Here is a 26,027-nt window from a genome sequence, read left to right as displayed (position 1 = left end):
ATATTTAACAGAAACACATCTTAAGAAATATTTAATTAGAGCTTTGTTTCTTTACTTCTACTTTTTAGTAATTTGCTGGAGGTATATTTGCAAAAATATTCTTCTGTATTTCTTTAATCTATCTTTACAACACACAAAAAAGAGGGAAAAAAAGTAGAAGAAAGCCAACCATTTTCACAAAAAAAATCAGACAAGAAAAGGAGAAGAAGAAATCGACTTCTAAACTCAGATGGATGAAGCCTGTATTAATTTCTTTCATAAGAATACTGCATTCCAATTTGCTCATCCGTATCATCTGGCTTAATAGCGGAGCTGAAATCTCATGGACTATCATACCTTCTTCCCCCAACTTTTTCTCTCTCTCCTTGTTGAATCAGAATTTTTGTGAATGTAATCAAGTGATCCGAGCTAAATTTGCCGCTTCATATCTAATATCTTTTTTGTATGGAATGCCTCTATTTGTTAGCACTTTTCCTCGGTTGTAGCGGGACATTTTTTTTTTTGTGGTATCCCTTCTTTTATTAAATATGTTTAATAGAAAAAAAGTCAAAAAGAAAAAGTAAATCTATTTTTGGTCATTTACTTTTTATAATGAAGTATTAAAAGTAGAGAAATTCTGAGAGTGGGTTTGCAACTAAATACTCCATAAAAAAAAAGAAAAGAAAAGTACACAATAAAAAATGGGCCGGTTTTATCGGCTTTTTTTGGGCCACACTGGGCCGGTTTTTCTTTTCCGGTTCAATCGAACGCGGCGCATTATGGCACATCAAAGCTAGCCGAGTCGAAAAAAATCGAAAGAAAGAAATCATGGAGATATGCGAAGTAGAGGAGGAGACGAAAGCGGTGGACGGAGGAGGAGAAGCCATGGACGTCGATTCCTCCTCGAGATCCGAAAAGATCGTCGATCTCCTTCGGAGATTTCTCGGCGTCCAGCAGAGGAGGGCAGAGACCTACGCGAGGCTCCGCAGGTGCTTCAAATTTATCCCTTTCTAGGGACCTTTACGGTATAAATTTATTAGGATCGACAAATATTTTAGATGCGATTCAATTTTTTTGTCTCTTTTTCTACTTATATTTCTTCCATAATTTGGTTCCAATTTCCAAGCGGTAGCTTTTTCTTCACAAGCATGTTAATTTGAACCAAATCCATCTTCTCATCATGGATATCTTGGCCCAATTTTTCTTTTTCCATGTAAATTATTCACCAATGCAACTAATAAGCCTATAAATTTAGAAGATATTTACCTTCTTTCCCTGATTGAAAGCGAGACTTGCGTTAAACTGATTGCGGCATTCCAAATAAATTCTTAGAAAAGAGAGATGTCAAATTCTTTATGATGGCCTCTGGTAGTAATTCCTAAATATTTCTGAAGTGGCTTTTTTTGAGGCTTGAATCTATGAACTCTTGGATGCAAAGGATGTAACTTTTTATGTTTAAGCTTTGTGCACGCACTTTTCTTCACGTTTTACAAGAGATTTCTTTGGAGCAGTGAATGAACGAAAACTTTTGCAGGGGGTTTTCCGAGTATATGACCAAAGGAGGGGATTTGGCATATCAGCATCTTTGTGGGGAAGTTACTGCAGAGTTCAATGATTGTTCAAAACAAGTAAGTCTATGCTTCATGGCATCCAACATGTCTCACGTAGTATATGTGCTTACAAAGTTGTGCCACCTGCAGGTTATTGAGATGGAATCATTGCTTTTGGCGCCAGATCTATGTCGAGGTGATCTTGCAAATTTACTAAAATCTGTTCAAGCGCAAGAGAAAGAAAAGCTCCATTTGGTAATTAAATCTTATCTTACTCATTATAAACTAGCTGTAGTACTATATATAAACTTTTATACATATGATGTGAAATGACATCTTATAAAAGAATGTGGATGAAAAGCAAAAGCATAGCTGAGGAGAGTGATAAACCTGGTTGGAATGGTGTATGCTTTTGATATTTATGTAAGTCAACTGCAATCCGAATAGAGAACATGCAAAATAAAAGAAAAGGTATAGAGTTGATCTGAATAGTTGGTAGAGGATTTTCCTGAAATAACTCAACATTCTTAGATGTTAGATCTAGCTAGAGCTGAGGGATATTGATAGCAAGTATAGAAGAACCTAATTTGGCTCGATATTTGCTACATACTAAAATTGAACTTGGCTCTGTTCATGTTTTCTAACTATATATGCTGTCTTTCACCTCTTAGACTTTATTTATTTTTAGTATAAGATCAAATTTTAGAATAGATATTCTTTTTTGTTATTCTCCAAAAGAAATATTTATCTCTCATATTTACTTGTATTCTGAAAGTGTAATAATTATTTTTAATATGATATAAAATAAAGGTAAAGATAAAAAAGAAATATCTTACTTTTATAAAATTACTATAAATACTTTTTGATTTGATAGATTGATGGGATAGATATCAAACATAAAATAGTAATTGAGTTAGTGTATTGTATAAGATGTAAGTTTGATAAATAGTGTTTATATTATAAAATAAAGTTATTATAATATTTAGCTATTATCCTTCTGAATAAGGAGTTGTATTTTAGATTAAGAAAAAATTATTTCTAAAATGAAAGGAGGTTTATTGTTCATATTTTTATCCAAGATAGCTAGAAAGGGATACTTATATGAGAGATGGATATCATGACACAAATTTTCTACAGCAAGTTATCACAAATTATGCACTTCAGAATGATACTCTATCTATGCCATGGCGGATTGAACAGAGTCATTGTGGTTTAATCTAAAGAACCTAACCTGTCGCAAACATTGTAGGTGGAAGTGAAAGACATAGTTAACAATAAGAACAGATAAAATGAAACATTAACTGCCCATAAATTGCTCCATTGTCATTGGTTCCTCCAGTTATGCTCTTACCGTATTAGATTATTCCAGGAATTACTGTTTGTTTATCTTGGAGGAGGAATCCTTATAATTTCTAATCATTTTGCTTCTTAACCGAAGACGGCAAAGCTTCAGATCTTGAAAAAGGCAGGTCGGCCTTCAGAACGGTTAGTGAGCCACGAGAGCTGCGGGTTCAACAGACCGGCACAACACGAATGCATGCATGTCCGTGAGATAACTGAAGCCACTGGCATTGAGGACGCTGAAGCCGACGCGGAATACGACGGCGCTCTCAAGGAAGCCATTCGCGGCATTCAGGAGGCCGTGACGAGTATAAACGAGCACTTGGAGGAGGTCCGGTATGAGATAGAAGCACTGGAGTCGGAGTAGCTAACTGGATTGGATTGCCGAAACAAGAACCACCAGGATCCCGGAAAATTTTAATTTTGCCTTTCTAGGTGTGGACTTGGAAGTGAGGTTGAATCCTTTCTGCTACTGACGAGAATAACATCGCTTACTGTAAAACGTTAGATTTTAACCTGTAAGAGCTTCCACTTGAGAAATGATAGGCTTTGTTCAAGAACTTGTAGAATATATAATTTTTCAATGAAAAAGAAAGAAGGGATTTTTATATAATTATCAAACTACATTCTTGAGAAGTCCATCGATCTACCTGTTACTATTGTCGTTCTTGTTTTCATTGAAGGGATTCTGGCTTCCTCTTCTATGGTTCTTACTGATTCAGAGCTTGTTTGTTCCTCTGATTAGTTATAATCTTCTCTGAGATAATTAAGATAAAGTTAGTATTATTTTACTTTGAAAAGTAGATTAGCACATTGAAAACTGCTAACGTACCGAAAGATAATTATTAAGCATTTCTAAAACTTTAAAATAAGTTTTTGGAACTAATTAAAATCCCCTCAGGAATCACATCTAAAACTAGATTCTTAGTCATCTACAAATTACTGTTGGAGACCACCAAATTATTTTGCTGATTTCTACCAGTATACCATAAAATTATAATTTGGCACCATTTATGGAAGCTAATCAAGCTATTCTAGGCCTCTGGATTCAAGATTATCCATTTCTAATAGAGTTCTTTTTAACATTAAACTTATTAGGGAGGGGGGGGAAACAACATAACAACGATGCTCGTATCACCAGCCAAAAGGGGGACCAAGGAAAAAAAGAACCAACATTGCACCTAACGATCTCACATCTTTCCTTGCCCTGGCGTTCCGGTCACCTCGACTCGTGCATCCTTGGCTCGGATGACGACTTCCTCCGCCGCCGCTTCTTGCCCTTCCTCCTCCTTCCGATGATCCCCTTTATCCTTCCCTATCGTCAGCTTCTCCTTGATCGCCTCCGCCACTCCACCTATCGAGCCAAGTATGCCGTGCGAACCACCTCCTCCTCCTCTCCTGTTACATATCAACATCCTCACAATACTTTAGATAATATAATGCTCAATTCATAACATTATTAACATCTATATAGCATACAACGTCTACTATTTTTTTACACCCATGACATGCAAACATACTCATCGGCCTCCTCCGATTTCTTTGCCCTTCGCCTCTCTTCCTCTTCCTCCGCTCTCCGTCTCGCCTCCTCTGTCTTCTGCGTCGCTGACTCCCCCGTCTCACCCAATCTCTCCTGCATGCCAAAACATAAGAGATATATTAGATATATATGTATATATATATACTACTAATCACATCAATGGATATAGATATAGATATCACCTTTGTCATTTCTCCGGTCTCGGCTAGTTTTTCCTTGGTCTCCTCCTTCTTCCCCGTCAAGTAATCCAGTGCCTTCCTCGCCGCATCCGCCGCTGAGTCCTTGTACTCCTCCAGCTTAGTCTTACTAGCATCCGTCGCCTCCCTCGCCTTCTCCGCAGCCTTATCCGCCGCCTCCGTCGTCTGCTCCGCCGTCATATCCTTCGTTTCCCTCGCCTTCTCCGCCGCCTCATTCGCCTTCTCCGCAATCATGTCTTTCGTCTCCCTCGCCTTCTCCACCGCCGTGTCTTTGTACTCTCCCGTCTTCTGCATGGTCTTATCCTTCGCCTCTCTCGCCCTCTCCTTGGCCGCTTCGGTGTACTCCCCTGCCTTCTGCACAGTTGCATCCTTCGTCTCCCTCGCCTTCTCCGCCGCCGTGTCTTTGTACTCTCCCGTCTTCTGCATGGTCTTATCCTTCGCCTCTCTCGCCTTCTCCTCCGCGGCTTCGGTATATTCTCCAGTCTTTTGCATGGTAGTATCTTTCATCTCTCCCGCCTTCTCCTTTGCGGCTTCCGCGTACTCTCCGGTCTTCTGCGTAGTGCTATCTTTCATCTCCCTCGCTTTCTCCGCCGCCGAATCCTTATACTCCCCCATCTTCTCCTTGGTGTAGTCTTTAGTTTCCCCAAGCTTTTCCTTGGTAGCCTCGGTGGTCTGGCTCGTCTTCTCCAACGTAGCATCCTTAGCTTGGCTAGTCTTCTCCGCTGTGGTGTTCTTCGTGCTCTCGAAGGTGCCACGTACGGCGCCGAGGAGTGACTTGGCGCCTTCTTGGACGCTCCCCAAGATGCCACCCCGGTGGTGCTCGCCGCCTTCGTGAACACCTCCGCCCTCTCTATGCTCCTCCCCCTTGCCTCTGATCTCATGCTCGTATTCCCTCTCCTTCCGGGCTTGCGCGAGCTCGTCCGCCGCCTTCCGCGCCTCCGCCTTGGCGCGCGCTTCCCGGATCTCCTGCTTTGTCGACATGACTTCCGATAGATAGATGGATTGGACTCGTTAAATGGAATATTGATACAGTGGGATACGGCGGAATCGAGACTTTCCTTTAATACGGAGAGGGTTTTGTATTGCGAGTACGTGAACCTGCGCCACGTGTGACTGAGAGGGACACGTGTAACATGGAGACAGAGGTGGAAGATGGACACGTATGGATAGGACCGCAAGGAATGCGGTTCGTGAAGCCATCTGTCGGAGATCCTGACGTTTGCTTTTATCCCCAAAGCCAAGACCTGTCAAAATTAAAGGAATATTTATTAAGAAAAAATAATCTTAATACTCTTGAATAATATTAAGTAATTTTTTATAGGTTATAATGATCAAATAAAGATATTTTAAATATTTTTTGTTTTTTATTTTATAAGTAATAAAATATTCTCTATTATGCAAGCTATTGCTATGGTAAAACTAAAAATAAAATATATTTGGGGCACTGAGGTCAAATGATAAATATAGGGTGTGTTTGATAAATATTCTATTATTAAAAAGATTATTACTAAGGCCTACCACTATAATTAAGTAGTTGTCAAGCCTTACTAGTTTATGACAAAGATAATAAGTAACACAGAGGAATAAAAAATCTGTCTCCATGCTCTCATGACCTACGTAAAATATACTATAGCAATTATTAATAACTTAATTAAGGGAAATATTTATAAGATAATAAAGATTATAGACTAGGATCTCCTGTCTTAGGTGCCAAGATTAACTACAGATAATTTGAGTTGATTCAAGCGTAGCAAACTGAGTTTATCTTGAGCTTGATTTCAAGTATGATTCTCTATGTAAGCGTCTCGTTAAGGTATCCAATTGCTTTCATCTCGGTTTGTTAGCGAATAGTTTATTCGATTGATCTACTTGTGTTATTATCGGGGGTTCAGTGTAGCGTTCCAATATTTTTATTTTTGTTGAGAAAAAGCTCGTGTATATATATATATATATATCTAATTTGAATGAGCCCTCGCTAGCACAACAAAAGAATCATTTGCTTCTCCTATTCTCTTTTTTTTTTTGACATATAACACTGAGTTTTTTTAATAAAATTGCAGTTTATTCCTACAAATTTATTATTTATATGCAGAAAAAATTCTGTGTTAGATATGAACTAACACTACGAGAAATTAGAAAATGTGTTCCAACGGCCCCATGGATTGTCACCACCTAGAGCGCAAGACCATCGTATTGAGAATTTGCCAGGGGTGGGTCCAGCCAATGCGAGGCCATACCGATACCCATTCAACCAAAAAGAGGCTATATCAAAGATGATCTAGAAGATGTTGTCCAGTGGAGTGATAAGGCCAAGTAGAAATTCCTATGTTAAATAAAAATATTTTATTTATAAAATGACTAAAATATTCTTAGTATAACTTATAACTTAGTTGAGAATATTTTTATAATTCTTTTAGTATAGTTAATTTAACCCATTTGATTAAGTTTAACTAATAGATATAACACCATGGTGTTTTCTACGTATAGTTATTAAATTATAGGACACCATTTGTAAATAATAAAAATATAAAATATAATTTTATTAAAATACAGGGTGTGATATTTAAATTTTCTACTTTTTATTTTTTTCTCGTGGTCCTCAGCTTCTGTCCTTCCTCTCGTCTTCTCCCCTTATTCTCTTCCCTCTTCTCTGTTAGTTTCCTCTCTTATTTCCGGTCATCGAGGCCGGCGCCCTCGCTGTTCTCCTCCCCTCTCGACCGCCGCGCGCCTCTCCCCTCCGCCATTGCCGAGTCCCAAGAGCCATCACCAAAGCCGCAGTGGTGTAGAATTGCCGGATCCAGTGGAACACCTTGTTTTGTGGATTCCAATCTAAGCTGCCAAGAATAGAAGACACGATATGCCATGTGAGAGACAGATGCTATCCTGCTGGCGTACTATTATAAGTCAAGTTATCGGGGTCGTTATCCGTAGTAGAGCATTTATCGTGATATTTTTATCCAAGGGATACCACTACTAGCCGTTAAGCATACAACCAATTACTTTACACCAAACAACAACTACGCCCCCCGAAAAGCACACGAGACAATAAACCAGAACGAAAAAAAAAATACGAATTTTTGAATCCATATATCTCCGTCGTTCGCTAGCAAAAGTTGCGTTCCATCGTTACTTCGCTGTGCTCCATACTCAGATCCAGTCCCCAACTCCATTTCCTTAGAATATTCCAGGAAAACCCTAGATTTGTTCGAGTACAAAGCCCTAGCACAACTGGATTGGAGCTCATTGTCGGACAGGACCCTTATTTCTTTGTTTTGGAGATTCTTCGGTTTCTAGCTTTGAATTCGGTTCAAAGATACGATCTTGGTGGTTATTCGACTTTACAAAGATGAGTAGTAAAAAGGAGGAGGAGAGGAACGAGAAGATCATCAGGGGTCTCTTGAAGCTTCCTCCCAATAGGAAATGCATCAATTGCAACAGTCTGGTAATTTTCCTTCGTTTTTTGTTTTTTGTTTTTTTTTATATTTTGCTTGAAACTTTGGTCTTTTCGGATAATTTTTTAATTTTTTAATTTTGATGCAGGGTCCGCAGTATGTATGTACAAGCTTTTGGACTTTCATCTGTATAACTTGCAGTGGTGTACAGTGAGTATTTGATTTCTGTAGTTTAATGTAAATAGTGGAAACTTTTAGATCCTGAACTACAATTAATAGGATGAGTGATTTCTGTTAAATACTTCTAAATCCCTTGTGTTAAGAAAATTGATGGTCATCACATTGTATTTGCAAGCTCTATGTGTTTGATGGTGATCTGCTTCTGCCTAATTTAGGTCTAGATGTGCTTGATGAGTTATTTTTTTACCTAGTAATTTGTTCAATACAAGTAAGTAGTCCAAGTATGCAGCTTAATGTAGTCGTCATGATTCAGGTCTAGATTGACCTAAAATACATGTATTTCGCATCAATTGTGTGTGCTAGTGCTTTCTTTCCAGCTGAAGTGCACCTATGTGGATTCAACAACTTTTCATGCTGTTTTCTGTTCGCAATAGTCTATTGTCTTTGACATACTCGAAATTTTCTCGTGTTATTGTTCAATTGTTCCCTGCTAATCATGAAGGAATGAGTATTTACTATTTAGTACTTCCATAAGTTCACCATTTCAGTTCTGATCTCTTGTTGTCTCCACTGTACAGCCGTGAGTTTACTCACCGTGTAAAATCGGTATCCATGGCTAAATTCACAACCCAAGAAGTTGAGTCCCTTCAAAGGGGTGGTAATCAGGTAAAAATGTCTACTAAGATGATTATGAGTAGAAAATAACTTACTTTTATTTTATTTTATCAGAAAGTGATATATTAAATTTTGCAGCGAGCTAAAGAAATATTCCTGAAAGACTGGGATCCACAAAAAATGAGATTTCCTGATAGCAGGTAGAAGATAGTCAAATACATAGTTCTTACTGATTTTAGATAACTTTTCGCACCGCAGCATCTGATTAATATGAAATGTTGTTTGACTTTGATTTTATGGTTTCAGCAAAATTAACCAGATAAGAGAATTCATCATTAGTGTTTATGTGGATAAAAAGTATAATGGAGGAAGGTCCTCTGAGAAGCCCCCTAGAGATATGCAGGTTACTTATTTCTTTATGCAAACTTATGGTAAAATGTGACTAACTGTTTATTTGTACACAAAAGTTTGAAAAATGTTTAGGTTATTTATGTCCTATAATAGCATGTGTTTTGTGTTTTTAATATTGGGATCACCATATTCTTTGCAGAGCCATAAAAACCTTGAAGAACATAGGAGGGCAAGTTCCTATCATTCCTATTCTCAGAGCCCGCCTTACGATTATCAGTATGAAGAAAGATGCCACGGGAGACAAACTGGACAGTTAAGTAGGAAACCTGGTTCAGATCGTGGGCATTACGAAATGAAGGTTTCTAGCTTTCCATGCAGTCCAGGTAGTCTGCAAGAGCACATGTACAATGACAGATTTGCTAATGAGATTTATGGTTCAAGAAATTCAGACTTCTCAGTGTCAAGTACTGGTGATCCATTTAGATCGGATGGCCAGTCTCCAAATTTTCAGGATACTGCATTTGCCAGCCCTCCTTTGCAACAAGGAAGGGAAATCTTGATTGACAATGCTAGGCCTCAAACCTTGAATTCTGAGTCAAATGGCAAAAGGAACTTAAATGAAGTCTGTCCTACCCAGGTGAGTCATTTATCTATTGTTATGGTAAAAGGAAGTTTTTCTAGGCAAAGAAGTTGAATACAATTGCAAAATGCTTATTGAGTTTCCATTTATTTATTTAGAGAACTGCATCATCAAGCAGCATTGGATCCATGGATTCTGCATCTGCCAAGTCAGCTAATTCTGCTAGTTTAATGGATATAGTACTTGGGCCTGAGCATGCTTCTGGAGCCCAGAGAAACCATGATTTTGTATCACCTTCTTTTTCAGAGTTACCTACTACTGCAGATGCCATAAACCAAGATTTTTTTAATCTGCTGATTGTGCAACAACCAATTATTCATCCAGATCCACCTGTAGATTTTTCTGCTGATGCTAACTGTCAGCCTTCATCTACTCCTGAGGAAAATGCATCGGCAGCTCCATCCTTTGAAAATGTAGGGTGGGCTACATTTGACTTACCTCCAAGATCCTTTTCAGGGGAAAACAATATTTTCCCTGATAGCGATAGGGTACCTGTGGGAAGCGATTTGTTCTCATCAGTGCGAGATAACTCCTTATGGGTTTCAGCATCTGTAATTCATGGTCCTTTGGCTGTTCAATCACATATTGATTCTGACGAAGTTAAAGGATCTGCTAAGTCAACTAGTGCCGAGGTGAAGAATCTTTGAATCACTGAACTTTCTTGCACCATGCCAATCCTTTTACCTAGTATTTTAATGATGTTTTTGGATTTAAATAACCATTTTTTCCTTGCTAGTACACTTATTTAGAAACATGCATCTAGTAACAATTGTGCTTTTGCAGTCCTGGAGTGCCTTCGATGATACTAGCATGTGCATTCCTCTGGCTTTCTCACAGATTTCTTCTGTTTCTCATGAAGCTAAAAGATCTGCTGATAGTTCTCAGGTGAGGAATCATTTGATCACAGAAAGCAACCTGTGGTTCTTTTCAATTAAGTAAATTTTGCTTCCTGGCGATAAACTGCTGATATGATGTACTTTGAAGCTGACTGCTAAATGCATTTTATTGTACTTACTAAGAAGTTATCATTTATTTTTTGTACTTTGCTGGTGCAGTCTTGGGAAGCTTTTGATGATACTGGAGGGAACATTCCTCAGATTTATTCTTGGACTCTCACAAAAGCTAGCGAGCCACAAGAGTTTCTAGATAAGCCTCTGATAGCAAATAATCCGTTTGCTGGCACTCTCACAAAAGCTAGTGAGCCACAAGATTTTCTAGATAAGCCTCTGACAGCAAATAATCCATTTGCTGGCTTTTTAATTTCGAATGTATGACTTCCTATCTCTCCAGGTGTAATGCCCAAAATGTAGAAATTTTCCTCTGATACTATTGTCTGTACCACTTGCAGGTGTCTACTAAGGATGGATTCCAAGAACCATTTGTGGGTGAATTAGGTGCTTTTGATATACCGTTTGACATTATTGCCGAATCAATTCCTTCATCTGCGGTTCCTCTGATGGTCTGCACTCCATGAACTGCTATTTCTCCTTTGACTTTAATTGCACTTACATATTTATACTTTATCTGCATATGAAAAGCTGTAATTAATTGTATTTGCATTCTTATATCCACTATATGATTACCTAGTAGTTATACACAGTAAAACAGCATAATAATTGGGAATAATTGCAGATGTATATATGGAACGGATATGCATATGCATTCATTTGTCTAACAAATTATCTACTTCTTTTCAGGTAGGAAGCACTGGAGGACAAAAACCAACTAATCCATTTGATCTTCCGTTTGGCTTGGAGCAAAAAGATAATAATATGGTACAAAATTTGTAACTATCTATCTAATGATGGTAAATGCAACAAGTAGAACTCGTGAAGAATGCTATTAGTGCTCTTCTGCTCCAATTTCTTGGTAAATTGTCTAGGGTAGAACATTGCAAGACAAGACAAGAAAATTCAGGAATGATGTGCATTCAGTAGTAGGCAAACCCAGATATGTCCCAACTATATGCTGGCCATTTATCAGATAACTCCCAACAGAGTAAAGCTAAATCAATACTAGCAAATAACTAACCCACAACAAATAATAGAGGAACGGAAAAGATATTCTTCATTTGAAGAGATGATAATGGTGTATCGTCACGCAATTTTTACGTAACTACTTCATGATGATCTCCAGTAACTGGTAGTAGTCTATAATGGCCTTATGTAGAGTAGGCTGAGCTACTCTTTTGGTCCAACTGAGTCATCTGACACCACCTCGATGGACTAAATACTAGTATTTCTGAGTGCACAACGGCATCTCTTTTTGGCACATATTCCTTGGGCATTACATAGAAATGGTAATTATGGACCAGTAGCTTTTTCATGCTAAAATGTAATACGAGTATGTAATAACGCTGTTAATTTACTACTGACGAACTAAGTATGGTAGGTTTTCTGTCTGATTATATATTATAACACTGTTAATTTACTACTGCCAAACTAAGTATAGTAGGTTTTCTGTCTGATTATATATTTTATAATCAAGGATAAATCTCCATCCTATACATTGCTCACATTAGCTATCCTTTTCAGTTCATGGACATGAACTCACTTCGAGAAGCCTTGCCAGGCCCACAATTTCCTGCTGATTTGTTCAGTAGTTTATCTCAGACATTGTTTCCTCAGAATTCAGCCACATCATGTATTCCATCTCTTCATCAAGGTAAACTTTTAATGGCTTAAATTATCTTTGAAGATTCATCAATCTGTTAACATAAGTTGATATTCCTTTAGGGGAGTTGCCATACCAGGCAGGACAGGTCCTGAGCTCTCAGCTGCCGTAAGTTGCTTACACCTATTTGCTGTATCCATATTTGATTGTCTTTGTTTATGTAGCCAAAATTACTTGGTAATTCATAACATAATCTTATCTCCTTTCAAATGGTGATTCCTTATTTGGTCAATATAATGGTGGGGATACAGGAGCATAATTTCAGCAAGTCCTGTTGCGTCTCTGGGTGGGAACCCTTTTGCCTAGGAAAACAATATTGTAGCAATATATCTCAGTACTTGGATGGTGTAATTTGAGGGTTACAACTCAATAGCTTCGCAATTTGTAAACCGGGTGCTCTCGGGCTATCTACTGTTGATTAATTGGTAAACGAAGTTAGTAGTACCAGCACAAACATCACAAATGAATTTCTTCAGACACCTGCTGCTCCTGCTGTCACATTACAGAAGACTATGGTTGGCATATCTGTCTGGGCCGGCGACGATAGTGAAAACTGCCTACTCTAGTTCTAGATGTTTCAGTCATATGAGCAATTCATACTCGATTGCTTTCGCAATTTATTCAAGGAATTCAGATAGCATGTAAAGGAGGTGTTATGCTGTCAAAATTTCTTTGTATCCGTATGAATAACTGGTGGCAAGCTAAAATTCGAGCTAGTCCTGAGTAAGCTCTCAAGCTTGGCTTGCTATCTTTGTTCATTGTGGAGTTGCCATCTGATAGTATTACTTGCTTCTGTTTTGATGTGGATACTCTTATACATTATTATATCACTTCTATATTATTAGATCAAATTTGTGTGCATTTCAGTATTATTTGCACTTATAGATATACTAAAAATTACGAAATTCCTACAATCCGAACTAGAAAAATTAAAATTATGTCTATTAAGTATTAATCGAGTATGCATTCATTGGTATAATACAAACATCCATTTATGGTAGGAAACCGAGTGTCTCAATCACTGAGATAACTGGTCTAGTATCCAACTTAATTGGATTATTCGTAACAACTACGGGTGTGAGAACTTGAATTAAAATTAATTTTGAAATCAAGCCTGAATTGAAATTATATTAATTTGAATAAGTAATTTCAGATCTTAATCAATTAAAGTCTAGTCTTGAGATTGATCCAGCTTGAAATATGATTTGATTCAACTATAAAAATATAAACTAATAGATCTTTGATCTAATAGTTCGTATTACTCGACAGCCCTATTAACAATTGAATTAACTATAATCCCATTAGTAATGGTCTTTAAACTATAATTAACAAGAATTGCCTGCTAAAAAGGAAAGATTTTTTTTTTTATGGGAGAGAGAGAGACCAGCAATAATTAGTTAGCTACACCTTTCCGGCTTTCTCCATCCGACTCACACGGAAACCAGGAAAAACCCTCTCAAAACCCCCAACTGGAAAGCCCACCGCCGCCAATGTCCTAAATAGTAATAACACCAAAACCCTTCTAATCTCGCCTCCATCCTCCTCCCCCCATTCGAAGAAGAGAGAAGGGTTTCTCTTTCTCTCCTCTCCTCTCCTCTCCTCTCCTCTCCTCACCTCTTCTTGATTTGATCTCTTTGCTTTCCCCCTCGCGCAATGGGATCCGCCGCCGCCCCCGTGCCGCCGCCGGCCCACGACGTGGGCCTCGCCGGGATTCTCCCGCCGAAGGTGGAGGAGAAGAAGGTCGACTACTTGAATCTGCCGTGCCCCGTCCCGTTCGAGGAGATCCAGCGCGAAGCATTGAGTGGGTCCCGATCTCTTTCCTCTGGTTTTGGATCCTTTGCTGCTGTTGTTTGAATTGATATTTTGGGTTTAGATTGGTGGTCTTGGACGTACCTTTATCATGAATTCGTCCTCAATTCAGTTTAAAGTTTTATATTTTGCTGATAAGTTTTTCGAGATAATGTCTTGAGTGAATCCGTGGTTCGTTTATCTGGACTGTTGTGGTTGACCTTGAATAAGTTACGGTTGGAGAAATAGGGAGGTTACGTGATCATAGTACTAATGGCTTACTCTAAAAACAAATTGGAAAAGGAAGTAGAAGCTTCCATAACTTGTATTTCGACTTTTCAAGCGAACGATGAAGGATGAACTTCTCTCTGTTGACTCTTGAAGCACTTGCTTACCAAAATAAATGAAAAAAATGTACTTTATGGTGTTGTATTAGTTTGGTCTTGCATGAATTAGATGAGGTGAGGGGATCTGTTATGCTAGTTACTAATATATTCTACTATTATGTTCTCAGTGTCATTAAAGCCGGAGATTTTTGAAGGATTACGGTTTGACTTCACAAAAGGGCTAAATCAGAAGTTCTCGCTGAGCCACAGGTAATTGATATATTTGTATTTGGTAGTTTTTTTGCTTCTACTATCTATTTCATCAATCCTGAGTCTCCTGACAACTTTTAATCAGTGTTTTTATGGGATCAATGGATGTTCCCTCCCAGTCATCTGATGTTATCAAAGTCCCCACGGCACATTATGAGTTTGGTGCAAATTTTTTAGATCCTAAGGTTGGTTTTCTCAAAAATGGACTGCAATGGTTTTAGTTCTATGAATCTTTTGGATAACTTGGAATTTCATGAACTCTTTTGCAGTTGATGCTTGTTGGAAGAATATTGACTGATGGAAGGCTGAATGCACGAGTAAAATGTGACTTGGCTGATAACCTTTCTATGAAGATAAATGCACAGGTGCTTTGATGGAAAACTTGATGTTCATACTATTTAGGGAGGAACAAAGGTTTGGGTTCTTTTGAAGTTTTTAAGGCACTGTTAACCTTGCTTGTGTTATCCAGCTTACCAACGAGCCACATTTTTCTCAAGGGATGTTTAACTTTGATTACAAGGTCAGCTTTTGTTGATACCTTTCCAACATTAAATATTCCGGTCTTTTTGGTTCTGCACATATTATTAAAGGTTCCTTCCTTTATAATTGCTGAGTTTGGTCTTTTTGTCTAGTGAAACATGAATTGAAGTCTAATTCCTAACTTTAATAGTAGACTGTTTATATGTTTATAGCTTTATTGCTGAAAGCAGGATATAGTATCATTGGATATCTATAGTGTGGAAAACAACTCGAGTTATCCACTAGAAAGATAGTTTTCCTCGGGCGGAGGCTGTGCTGAAGTATGTAATATGGTTCTCTTGGTTACATGATCTGTGGTTGGCGTTCCTGACTTACTGAATTTGCTTATGCTATAGAATTCATTTGCTCAAGATTCGACTTTCTTGGAAAATTATTTATGACACTTCAGGATTACATCTAACTGCAATTCTGCTGGTACTGGAACACATTATAATGTCATAGACGTATTTTCATTTGTAATGGAACACATGTAAATGCAGTATTAAGGTTGTGATGAGGTCTGCTGCTTGTGTAGGTTTAATTTCACATGATTCTGAATTCCTGTTTTATTTTCAAGAATCTGCATATGATAATCCATAAGCTTCTTTATGGCATCCCCTTATAGCAAGATTGAATATGCAGCTTGCTTGACTGAATGGGATTTAAATCTTCTAGCAATCCCAATTGGCATATCAAGATAGTTGATCAAATAGCTGTTTCTTTCTGTCCTTTGGTTTATTATTCATATGCAGGTATGAACTCATGTCAGTAACATTTTGCATCAGTAAGAGTTGTTATAAGGTACTTGATTTGTGGTGTTAAATCTTGCTAATCTTGTGTCTTTAAGTTGTCTTGTACTTTTTTTTTTGAGTCCTTTTTGTGCTTTGGGTGCACTCTGCAGCTGGTCTGGCTTACAATGTAATTTTAAATAGGTTTTTCTTAATCATGTTTGTACTTTTCCTGCCTGTGAACTTTCTTGAACATTTTGGGAGATGTTGAGAGTAAGTCCTGGTGGATGATTAAGAGTTGATTGGTAAAATATCATCATTGAGTAGTTTCTTATGTTTGGTTTCTACTTTCTATTGCTTTTTGTTGAAAAAGAATGATGTTTAATTGCTTTGTTTATTTACTACTGCTTTTGGCTTTGGTGGACACGATTGTCTATGTTCATCTATCTATAACATCATATTCTTTTGTTTGTACAGGGTAAAGATTACAGGACACAATTTCAAATTGGAAATAATGCCTTCTATGGTGCAAATTATATCCAGGTAAACTATCTAAATCATTTTTCTTGATGAATGGTTGAAATGGATTGTTCATATCATCATTTTTCTGGAACAAGTTTTATCAATCAAAATTTTTGTTATAAATATAACTTTATAGTTAGTTAATGGAATATCCATCAGCTAATTCTAATAGGAGACCGTGATATGAGGGGACAAAGGTACTACACGATAGGTATGGCGTAGGTAGGTACATATGTTTTCCAAGATCAGTACTTTTTGAAAAGTAGTTTAAATTTACGTATTATTAGGGTACCCGTAATGGATAAGAAGTCATGAGAAATCAAGAAGGAAATGGAAAGAGATGACTCGTTTGTCCTATATCTAGTGGAAAACCCCAAGCTCTCCCTCTTCTTTCATTTGGAGGAGTTCCTCTGCACCTCCCTAGCTCTCTCTCTCTCTCTTTGCTGCTGAGATCAAAGTTGTGTGGCACAGCTGTAGGTATACCCACCATAGCTATGCTTCTTGCTACTGGAATATGCAATAAGTGGATCCTTTCCCTGCCCACCCTCCTTTATAATAAGCCCCTCTATTAACTGATCTTTTTTAGCGAATATTTGAACTACTTTCTAGGGGATCAATATCAGATTTTTAGTCATGTGATCTATTGAGTTTTTGGGGCCTTTGCTTCTTCGAATTGTGTTCTAGCAGACCTCATATTGTTGGGGATGATGATGATGTGTTCCCTGTTAATGGCCACTTATGTAGGAAATAATTTGCAACTACAGATATATCTTTTCATTGTTGCTAATCCTTATAGAATTCCTTATAGAATATTCAAAATAAATCACTTGACAGTTGCATACCTTGATCGCTATGTAGAAAAGCTGAGTGTAAATGAGATCCGCACATTTTCATCTTGCACTCCTTGATCGCAGTGAGGTGCCTAGCTGCATCTTAACCAATATTCTTGTGTCTTTATTTCAGAGTGTTACACCACATCTATCCTTGGGCAGCGAAGTGTTTTGGCTTGGTCATCAGAGAAAGTCTGGAATTGGCTTTGCTGCTCGTTATAACACAGATAAAATGGTAAGTTTAATGTATATATATATATATATATATATATATAATTTTTATGGTGTTTGTACTTTATTTTCAACTGTCTTCAGTTGAATTGATTTTTATATCCTTGAGCATAACCTTAGGACATACCGTAGCAGATTCGGTATCAGATAATTGTTGAGTTGAAGCAGAAAATAAGGTGCTAAAATACCTTCGGACATAATGATGGTAGATGTGGTGTTATTTGGGTATTGCTGTTACTTTGATCATCATCATAGAAATTGTCTAGATGTTCATGTAGGAGAAGGGGGAAAAAGATATTTGTACATCTGCACATGGCAACTGCAATGTACATCTATACTAGTTATCATAGCTATGTAGATCAGTTCATTCCTTTTTATGCTATATAGAGTTGCATCTTTGCAATCTAAGGACCAGTACTATCTGTCCCAATTAGATGGAGAGCTCTTCCGTAACTTGTAACTTGTATTTGGATCAGATGATTTGTACTCTGATGATATTAAAATAAAGTATGAAAGACCCTTGATGGTGATGAATTTTGTTGCTCTTTTCTTTTTATATCTAACAACTTCATGTCATGTTTAAGGTCAATAACTTTTATGTGACGAATCAGTTATGTTTTAGTATTGATATTGTTTCTGACTTGTTTGAAGGTGGATAGATAATTTGGAGTGACCAGCAGTTTGTTGATTAACATGTGAAGGATATTTTCTTCTGATGTTTACAGGTTGCGACAGCGCAAGTAGCGAGCACTGGAATTGTTGCGCTAAGTTATGTCCAGAAAGTATCTGAGAAGGTCAAACTTCTGACATTCATGAAGAAACCCTATTATTTTCTTTTAATTTGAGTGATATGAACCTTTTCTTGCTCTTCTTACTGCAGGTTTCCCTTGCATCTGATTTTATGTACAATCACATGACAAGGGATGTGACTTCAAGTTTTGGCTATGACTACATTCTTAGACAGGTAATTACTTGGTCGATAATATTTATTTTTCTGCCGTTAATCATTCCAATCTTCAATTCATCTTGTTTGCCATGGGGAGAATCCAATAATCCAACCAGGCTACCACCATGTGCCTAAATCACTCCCTAGATCTTAAACTCTTTCATCGAGAGGCCTGTGTACTACCAAGCAACCAAGTGTTCATCTTAAACTTATCCTAAGCTCTTCTCTTGTTCAAAAAGTTGGCGTGCCTGAATTTGGCACTTATTTCAAAATCTTACTAATAAATTCTTATAATTATTCGGAATCCATTTAGAGCTTCTATTGTAGGATCGTCTCTATCTGCATGGCAAATACTTCAATTTCTAGAAGCTTATCCATCATTTCCTATCCTTATTTTAAAACTCTTGGAGATTTCTAGAAGACCATATGTTGAGTTTTACACTTAGAAAAGTAAGAAACGAAAAATGTTCTCTTTGAACATTTGAGGCTAATAAAGCACGAACACCTATCCCAGGAGGTGTCCATGTTGGACACGTGTCAGACGGACATGCGTCGGACACGTGTCCGACACGAATCAAAAGTATCTGTAATTAAATAAAAAATAAAAAAAATCAGGCACATGTGGAACATTGCTGGGACACGGGCGGAATTTTGGATAATGTTTAACGGGTCGTGTTCGGTCAAATTTTGTTAACTCGGATCCAAACCCGATAAGAAAAATAAAATCCTCGAGCGGAGCAATGATCCAACCCTAAAATCCAAATCCCTCGAGCCGAGCTGCTAAGCCACGATCCAAGGCAACTGTCGCGACGGGATGCTGAGCAAGCGCGGCGGTCTAAGCACATCGAGGATTACAAGTTCTTCTCTCTCTGTCTCTGTATCTCTCTTTGTCTCTCTCTCTCTATGTCTTTCTCCCTCCCTCTCTCCCATTCTCTCTCTCTGTCTCACTCTCTCGCTGTCTCTCTCTCTCATTCTTTCTCGCTGTCTCTCTCTCTCATTCTTTCTCTCTGTCTCTCTCTCTCTCTCTAAGAGGGCTTAATCTTAAATTTAAACTTCTGTTAGTTAATTTAATTTTAATTATGTGATAAACTGTTAGTTATTTTAATTCTAATTAGTGTGATAAACTATTAGTTATTTTAATTCTAATTAGTGTGATATATTTTAATCTCTGTTATTAACTTGTTAAATTACATTAAAGCTTCTCTCTCTGTTAAATTGTTAATTGCTAATATATACCTCTCTACTAATGTCTATTACGGTTGAAGAAAAATGAATACTGAAAATAGTCCTGATTCTAGTCAAAATATTGTATCTTTTGTGGATGATGTATACTTTCAAATGAAAATAATCCCAATTCTAGAAAAATGAATACTTTCAATTTATTCTTATCTTTAAATTAGTTCTTACAGCTTGATGTGTACTTCTTAGTTCTTTGAATGGTACTTCTTAGTTCTTTGAATGATACTTCTTAGTTCTTATATCATAATATATGTGTATTTAACACTATTAGATTGCAAACTTTTACTTTAGATGTATTAATAATATATATATTTTTATTTATTTATTTTGCCTTGTCCTAAGCCCATGTCCATGTCCTATATTTTCAAAATTTGCCGTGTCGCCGTGTCCTATGCCTATGTCCGTGTCGCCATGTCCTATGCCTATGTCCGTGTCCGCGTCCTATATTTTTAAAATTTGCCGTGTCGCCGTGTCCGTATCGTGTTCGTGTCCGTGCTTCATTGTTTGAGGCCCATCCTGAATTCTGTAGATAATACCAAATGCTGCATACATATTATTGAAGTCATGATTAATTGTAAGATATCTTTCCTCTTTGGTGTCTCAATCGTTGCCTATTTTCCCTTTTTGGAGTCTTCTTATATAGTTCCTCAACAATAAAAAAAAGATTCTATGTTTTTCTATTATTTTCCCTTTTTGTTGCCTCATTATATAATTGTATTGCTTATACTGCTAACTACTTCTATCAATTACCTTTACCTTAAGATAAATGAATAATGCTTTCTTACCATAAGTGTTGTGTCACCAAAAGAGATCATTTGTTTGCATAAATAGAATGCTGGATCTTGATCCAGCCCGTGCCTCATTTACTATTTTCTGTGTAAAGTATTGATTGCTAAATGCTCTCTTACCTGGAAGGCTGGCACCACATTTATAGTCTTTTGGTTTTTCTTCTCTCCTATATCTATCTGAATGAAATTATGTTGTAGTGCCGTTTAAGGGGGAAACTTGACTCAAATGGTGTTGTCTCTGCTTTTCTGGAGGAACGGCTGAATATGGGAGTCAACTTTATTCTTTCTGCAGAGGTGAGCACGGCAACAACATATCACATATGTAACCTACTAATGCAGTTTCATTTCTTTGTTCTGTTTCTTGGCCTTGTTCAATGTATTATTGCTTCAACATGAAACAAGTAAACAAAGATTACTTGAGTATGATAAAGAATCTTAGATTTTGACAGCAATACTAGCAACCTTCTGGCTTTGTTGCTATGATTCTTATTAGTTTCATGTTTTGTTGCAGATTGATCATTCAAAGAAAGATTACAAATTTGGTTTTGGTATGACTGTAGGAGAGTAATGCAGCTTGTAGCAATTCTTTCAGAAGATAAATGATGACGGTTGGGCATGGTTAGCTTTATGATTGCCTGGCCCCAAAAGAAATCTTTTAGGCACCTTGACTTTTGGCTGGCAAGTTCATTCTATTGGAGGTTTAACAGAAAATAGAAACTTCCACTATTGTAATTTGTGCTTATCTCCAGCATATTTGGAATATCGTTTTTTGCCTCAGCATCAGATAATGTGGCATTTTGTTCCATGATTCTTTGTTCATCTTGGATGGAACAATTTATGGCAGGAGTTGATGAAGATGAGTTTCCTGGCATTTATTCATCTCCAGACATGTTCTGATAAATGAGTTGCAAAATACAAGGTTTCAGTTTTGTTTCTTTTGCAACCCTATTTATCCTAGTTCTACAATGTTATTTATTTATTTATTATTATTATTATTTTGAGAGAATAGTTCTGCAATGATATTTTTGAGAGAATAGTTCTGTGATGAAATGGAAATAGGTCTACTTTGTAAGCACAAATCTCCTGCAGCCAATTAATGAATGCTTTGAGATTGGATATCATAATGGCATTGATTCTAGCAGAAGATTAGATGGAAAAGGGCAATATTAGCAATATATAATATAAAAACTACTACTCTGAAAAGCTTAAACTGTCAGGAAATGAGATGCTTAATTAGATGTATAATTGAAACAAAATGGAAGACATGCAGATTCTTCATGCTCTTTTCGTTTGTCACAGTTACTATTGATACTTATTTTCATTATCAGATAATTTGAATACTAGAGGAGGAGGTAAGAGTCGAGGACACTAGGAAATGAGGACTCCTTTCCATGCTACTAGAAATAAATATACTCGCACTAGCATTGATTGTGGCACTTGCACTGTTAATTTTAAATGAAATTTTTATTAGTAGCCTAGTTTGCTTTAATTTTCTTATGGGTCTTTGATTAACATAATTATTTGGGATTGGGCCATGCTTATCCTTACAGATCCAAATGAATGACCCAAATGGGCGTAAAGGAACTGTAGGCTGACTCAAGCAAAGCTTAGAGGATTGCTCCATTACTAGATAAACTTTTGGATGATTTTGTTCCCAATATAGAGAAATTTAATCATCATGAATCTATTCAATTTGGTATGTGTGATCTGTGTCATTATTTAATCACCATTACTTCATGCTTATGAGAAGTTCTTTGGAGAATATATCATCCAAAGAAGAGAGAACTAATTTAAGTGGGAAACAAATTTATCCCTCATTATTTCCACCTCTCTTTGGATCTCTCTCTCTCTATCATATATATATATATATGTATATCATCTTGTGTTGTTTACCTTGTCACTATAACTACTCAAATCCTCCAACCACACCCTGATTCCTCGCTTAATATGTCGAAAATATAATAATAATAATACTCTTCTTATTATTCATGTGACAAGAGAGAGCAAGATCACCTCAAAAGATTTTGATGGATAAACTACAAAACACTAGAATATTTTTATTTGTATGACGCATATTTTCGAGGTTAACGAAGGGTAATTAATACGGGAAATGCCAATAACCTCCATCAAGGGAGAACTTTGTTAATTGATCACATGGACACATTTGGATTTATCTAGGCTGTTTGGGAAACATGGATTCATTATTTATTAAAATGAGACCTCCATGGCTTGATTGCAAAGTTTAACACCATGCAGTGAACCAAGGGAGCATCCATGTCTCAAAATCCACAAGAATCCATATGAGAAATCCATACATACTCGTTTATTATTATTATTTAAATAAATGAATACATGCATGAAAGTCTTTGAATTCTTTCTTATAATGTGAAAGATTACATCTATCACCGTTCTCTAACAGCTTAATGATATATAGATTCAACGATATTCAAATGATTTAGAATCACATGCCAATAAGTAATTGCAACTCTATAAACACTCCGTTTAATGATAAATCTTCGATCAATTGCGCCGCTCTTGACCTAATTAATCCTATATAAACATGTGATTTTTCGTTTGATCTTATCCTTTTGTTTTTCCTATTCTCTCACGATTTTTGTCAAATTTGCCAGCCATTATTTTGTATAAGGCATGGGATAAGGCAACTGTGGTTGTGATCAAACCTTGGATTTTATAATTTTTTCTCAAGTCATTCAACAATTTTGTACTTCATGTACTACTTTTTCCTTGTTATTAATTGTCTTGACATTGCAATCCCAACCATTCCTTTGAAAAGAAAGAGTTGATTTCTTTGTTCACAAGGGTCAAACTTTAAAATAGTTGTTCATCTCAAATAATGCCTTCATTTTTTTTTTTCTTTTCTTTTCTCTCAACCAAGCAGTTCTTTGTCTACTCTTGTTGCTATCACCATCATGCATTCAAAGGTCAACCACTAGCTTAGTTAGTTCCTTCATCTCCTTCCTTACATTGATCATCTTAATAGACAACTCTATGTATGACTTTAGTAGAAGCATAGATATGAATATGACTTCTACTAGGTGATTAATTAGAGTTTTGTTTTTATCTATCCTATGTAGAAAGGATTTTACTATACCGATTTCGGGTAATTACACATGGACTCTTGAATTATCTATCGCTCATTTTCACATAGATCTTCTAAATATATTTTTCGTTAGTTGTTTGTTTAGAGGAAAGAAAATAAAGAGAAGTTTGAGAGTAGAATGTTCATTTAACTTTTTCTTCATCTATATTGTCAAAGAATGGGAAATAAATGAGGGGGAGTTTATATAAAAATAGGCAATATTTCACAAAGAACTCAAAAGCAAGTAATATATTAGCAAATTTTATTTTCAGAGAATCTCTTCAACTCCAAGAGAGAGATCCACACAATAGATAATACTAACTTGGGTCTCATGATTAATAATTTGCCTTCTTACTTAATTATGTTGATCAAATGTGCTTAATAAGCAATAGCTCTCTCTCTCTCTCTCTCTCCTTTTCTTGTTCTAATAAGCAACTTGAATTTGACTAGCAATTTGTGGACTATATCAAACTTTATCTTGTAGAACTCAAGTTATATTATGTTGAATTATATATATATATATATATATATATATATATATATATATATATATATATATATATTCTCAAGGATCATAAAATTCCACATAATATTATCTTATTTCAGCTCGATAAAGATGTCTGATATCAACCTGTCAATGAATAAATTTTGACATATATGTCAAGTAACGATGCATATAAAAGTATATCTTCTAAGAGCACAAAAACACCCTTTATTTTTGTCCTCATTATTATTCACACTCTACATTTTGCTTCAAAAATAAATTAAGTTAATTTTACGTTAAAAAAGTTAAGGAAATAAAGAAGTATTCTGCTGCTTTTAAAAAATAAAAATTAAAACACTCTTATTTGACTTTGAAAATCTAGTTCTCTATTTATCTTATCTTAACTTTAAAAGAAATTATTCAAGGGTAAACTAGCATTTATATGAACGATAATAATACAAAATATAAGACGTTTTTAATAAACCTTTCCTTTTTTTCGTTAATGCTTCAAGATTAGTGTAAAATAAATAAATTTTGAACAGATTAAGATTTAAAATAGTCAGTGAATTATAAAATATTTCTCTATTATGCTGGTAGACAATAAAAACAAAAAATATATATGATAGGATGTTATTTTCTCCATGATTACAAACACCTTATTAATATTCTACAAATAAAATGATACAGTATCATCATGCTCATAATTTTTTCTCTCTATCTCATAGATATTATTAATAATAAATAAGTTGATGCTTTATATTAATAGGCATAGTATTATTAAAACCTTACTACCACTCATTATCATTTGACTAATCAAATAAAAGTTTTAAAAAGAAAGATGTCATGTATCCACAAGTAGTAAATAAAGAGTTTTTTTTTAATTTTTTTTAATTTATTTGAATAAATTATTTTATTTCTCAAATAAAATACTATTAAATTTAGCTAAGTTCTTATATTTACCGCACTTTATATCTAAAAGAAATGCTGATAAGTTCAGTATTTTACTTACGACTATAATAAAATTATTATTATTTTTATTAAAATTTAAATATATTTTATTTTGGTAAAGAAAATTTAACTACTACTCTCAAGACTTCCCAAAATAGGAACATACATGGTCCCACGTTTTTTTATTATATTTTTATATTTTTCTTTTAGACATGGTCCCACGTTGATGACCAATGGTTTCCGTTCGTACGCATTTCATGATATATATATATATATATATATATATATATATTAATATTCCGACGCATGTCCTATTCTAATTCCTAAACCATAGTATTATAAATTATATTTGTTGTTCTAAATTATTGATCGTTTTGACGTCAACCCTCTCAACTATTACTAATCTTTTATGAAGGAGCTAAAAAAATTAACCTAAAATTATCATAAAAAAAGATTTAATAAAAGAAAGAGGTTCTAAAATATAATTAACCTTAAATAATAATATTCTTCTCGTCCTTAATCACGAATATTAGGGGAATAACAGAACAGAGGAATTATTGCGAGGGCCACCCACTAATCTACGCAGGCCAATCTGAGAGCATCAATATGTGGACATTAAAAGCCACGCGCTCCCTAATTTAATTGCTATTTTTGGGTGCCGGAAATCCTTTCTATTTCTGCGGCGCCTCCTGCTCCTCCCATCTTTTTGGGAAAGTTCTTCAGACAAGAGTTAACTGTATTAATATTAATTTTAAAAAATTTAAAATTTAAAATATTTTAAAATTTAAAATTTTAGAATACAAGTTTTGGAAAGTTTTTCTTCTCTAAAGAAAGGGAATCATAATCAGCA

The 26,027-nt window shown here is 35.9% G+C and overlaps 4 protein-coding genes across 5 annotated transcripts; 3 read left to right on the top strand and 1 right to left on the bottom strand.

Moving 5' to 3' along the window:
* The first annotated feature begins 764 nt into the window (after window positions 1-764).
* LOC140790115 (uncharacterized) lies at window positions 765-3,491 on the top strand. The gene is made up of 4 exons (XM_073140044.1): window positions 765-968; window positions 1,514-1,607; window positions 1,680-1,784; window positions 2,968-3,491. Exons 1-4 carry the CDS (start codon window positions 808-810, stop codon window positions 3,235-3,237), a joined length of 630 nt encoding a protein of 209 aa, XP_072996145.1. The 5' UTR covers window positions 765-807; the 3' UTR covers window positions 3,238-3,491.
* A 422-nt stretch (window positions 3,492-3,913) lies between these two features.
* On the bottom strand, window positions 3,914-5,656 carry LOC140790934 (uncharacterized). Its single transcript, XM_073141251.1, has 3 exons — window positions 4,593-5,656; window positions 4,391-4,503; window positions 3,914-4,268 (listed from the first exon to the last, which is right to left on the bottom strand). The coding sequence occupies exons 1-3, from the start codon at window positions 5,586-5,588 to the stop codon at window positions 4,061-4,063; spliced, it is 1,317 nt and encodes a 438-aa protein (XP_072997352.1). The 5' UTR covers window positions 5,589-5,656; the 3' UTR covers window positions 3,914-4,060.
* A 2,068-nt stretch (window positions 5,657-7,724) lies between these two features.
* Window positions 7,725-13,309, top strand: LOC140791532 (probable ADP-ribosylation factor GTPase-activating protein AGD14). Of its 2 annotated transcripts, none has more exons than XM_073142150.1 (14): window positions 7,725-8,049; window positions 8,148-8,209; window positions 8,758-8,845; window positions 8,933-8,994; window positions 9,101-9,197; window positions 9,345-9,782; window positions 9,884-10,417; window positions 10,569-10,670; window positions 10,841-11,053; window positions 11,134-11,244; window positions 11,483-11,560; window positions 12,357-12,449; window positions 12,521-12,566; window positions 12,710-13,309. In XM_073142150.1, the coding sequence occupies exons 1-13, from the start codon at window positions 7,954-7,956 to the stop codon at window positions 12,551-12,553; spliced, it is 2,007 nt and encodes a 668-aa protein (XP_072998251.1). In that variant the 5' UTR covers window positions 7,725-7,953; the 3' UTR covers window positions 12,554-12,566; window positions 12,710-13,309. The 2 variants fall into 2 exon arrangements, with proteins under 2 accessions (XP_072998251.1, XP_072998250.1); XM_073142149.1 differs by having other exon boundaries at window positions 12,320-12,449.
* Window positions 13,310-13,826: 517 nt separating this feature from the next.
* Window positions 13,827-21,588, top strand: LOC140791315 (mitochondrial import receptor subunit TOM40-1-like). Its single transcript, XM_073141829.1, has 11 exons — window positions 13,827-14,259; window positions 14,761-14,842; window positions 14,928-15,027; window positions 15,112-15,207; window positions 15,312-15,362; window positions 16,567-16,632; window positions 17,575-17,676; window positions 18,398-18,466; window positions 18,553-18,636; window positions 20,844-20,939; window positions 21,157-21,588. The coding sequence occupies exons 1-11, from the start codon at window positions 14,112-14,114 to the stop codon at window positions 21,211-21,213; spliced, it is 951 nt and encodes a 316-aa protein (XP_072997930.1). The 5' UTR covers window positions 13,827-14,111; the 3' UTR covers window positions 21,214-21,588.
* The last annotated feature ends 4,439 nt before the right edge of the window (window positions 21,589-26,027 follow it).

The sequence above is a fragment of the Typha latifolia genome, chromosome 6 (genome assembly GCF_019914945.1).
Source record: "Typha latifolia isolate L0001 chromosome 6, TyphaL0001v2, whole genome shotgun sequence".
Classification (NCBI taxonomy): domain Eukaryota; kingdom Viridiplantae; phylum Streptophyta; class Magnoliopsida; order Poales; family Typhaceae; genus Typha; species Typha latifolia.
Note: the sequence above shows the minus strand (reverse complement) of the source record. Positions and strands in the feature narration are given on the sequence as shown.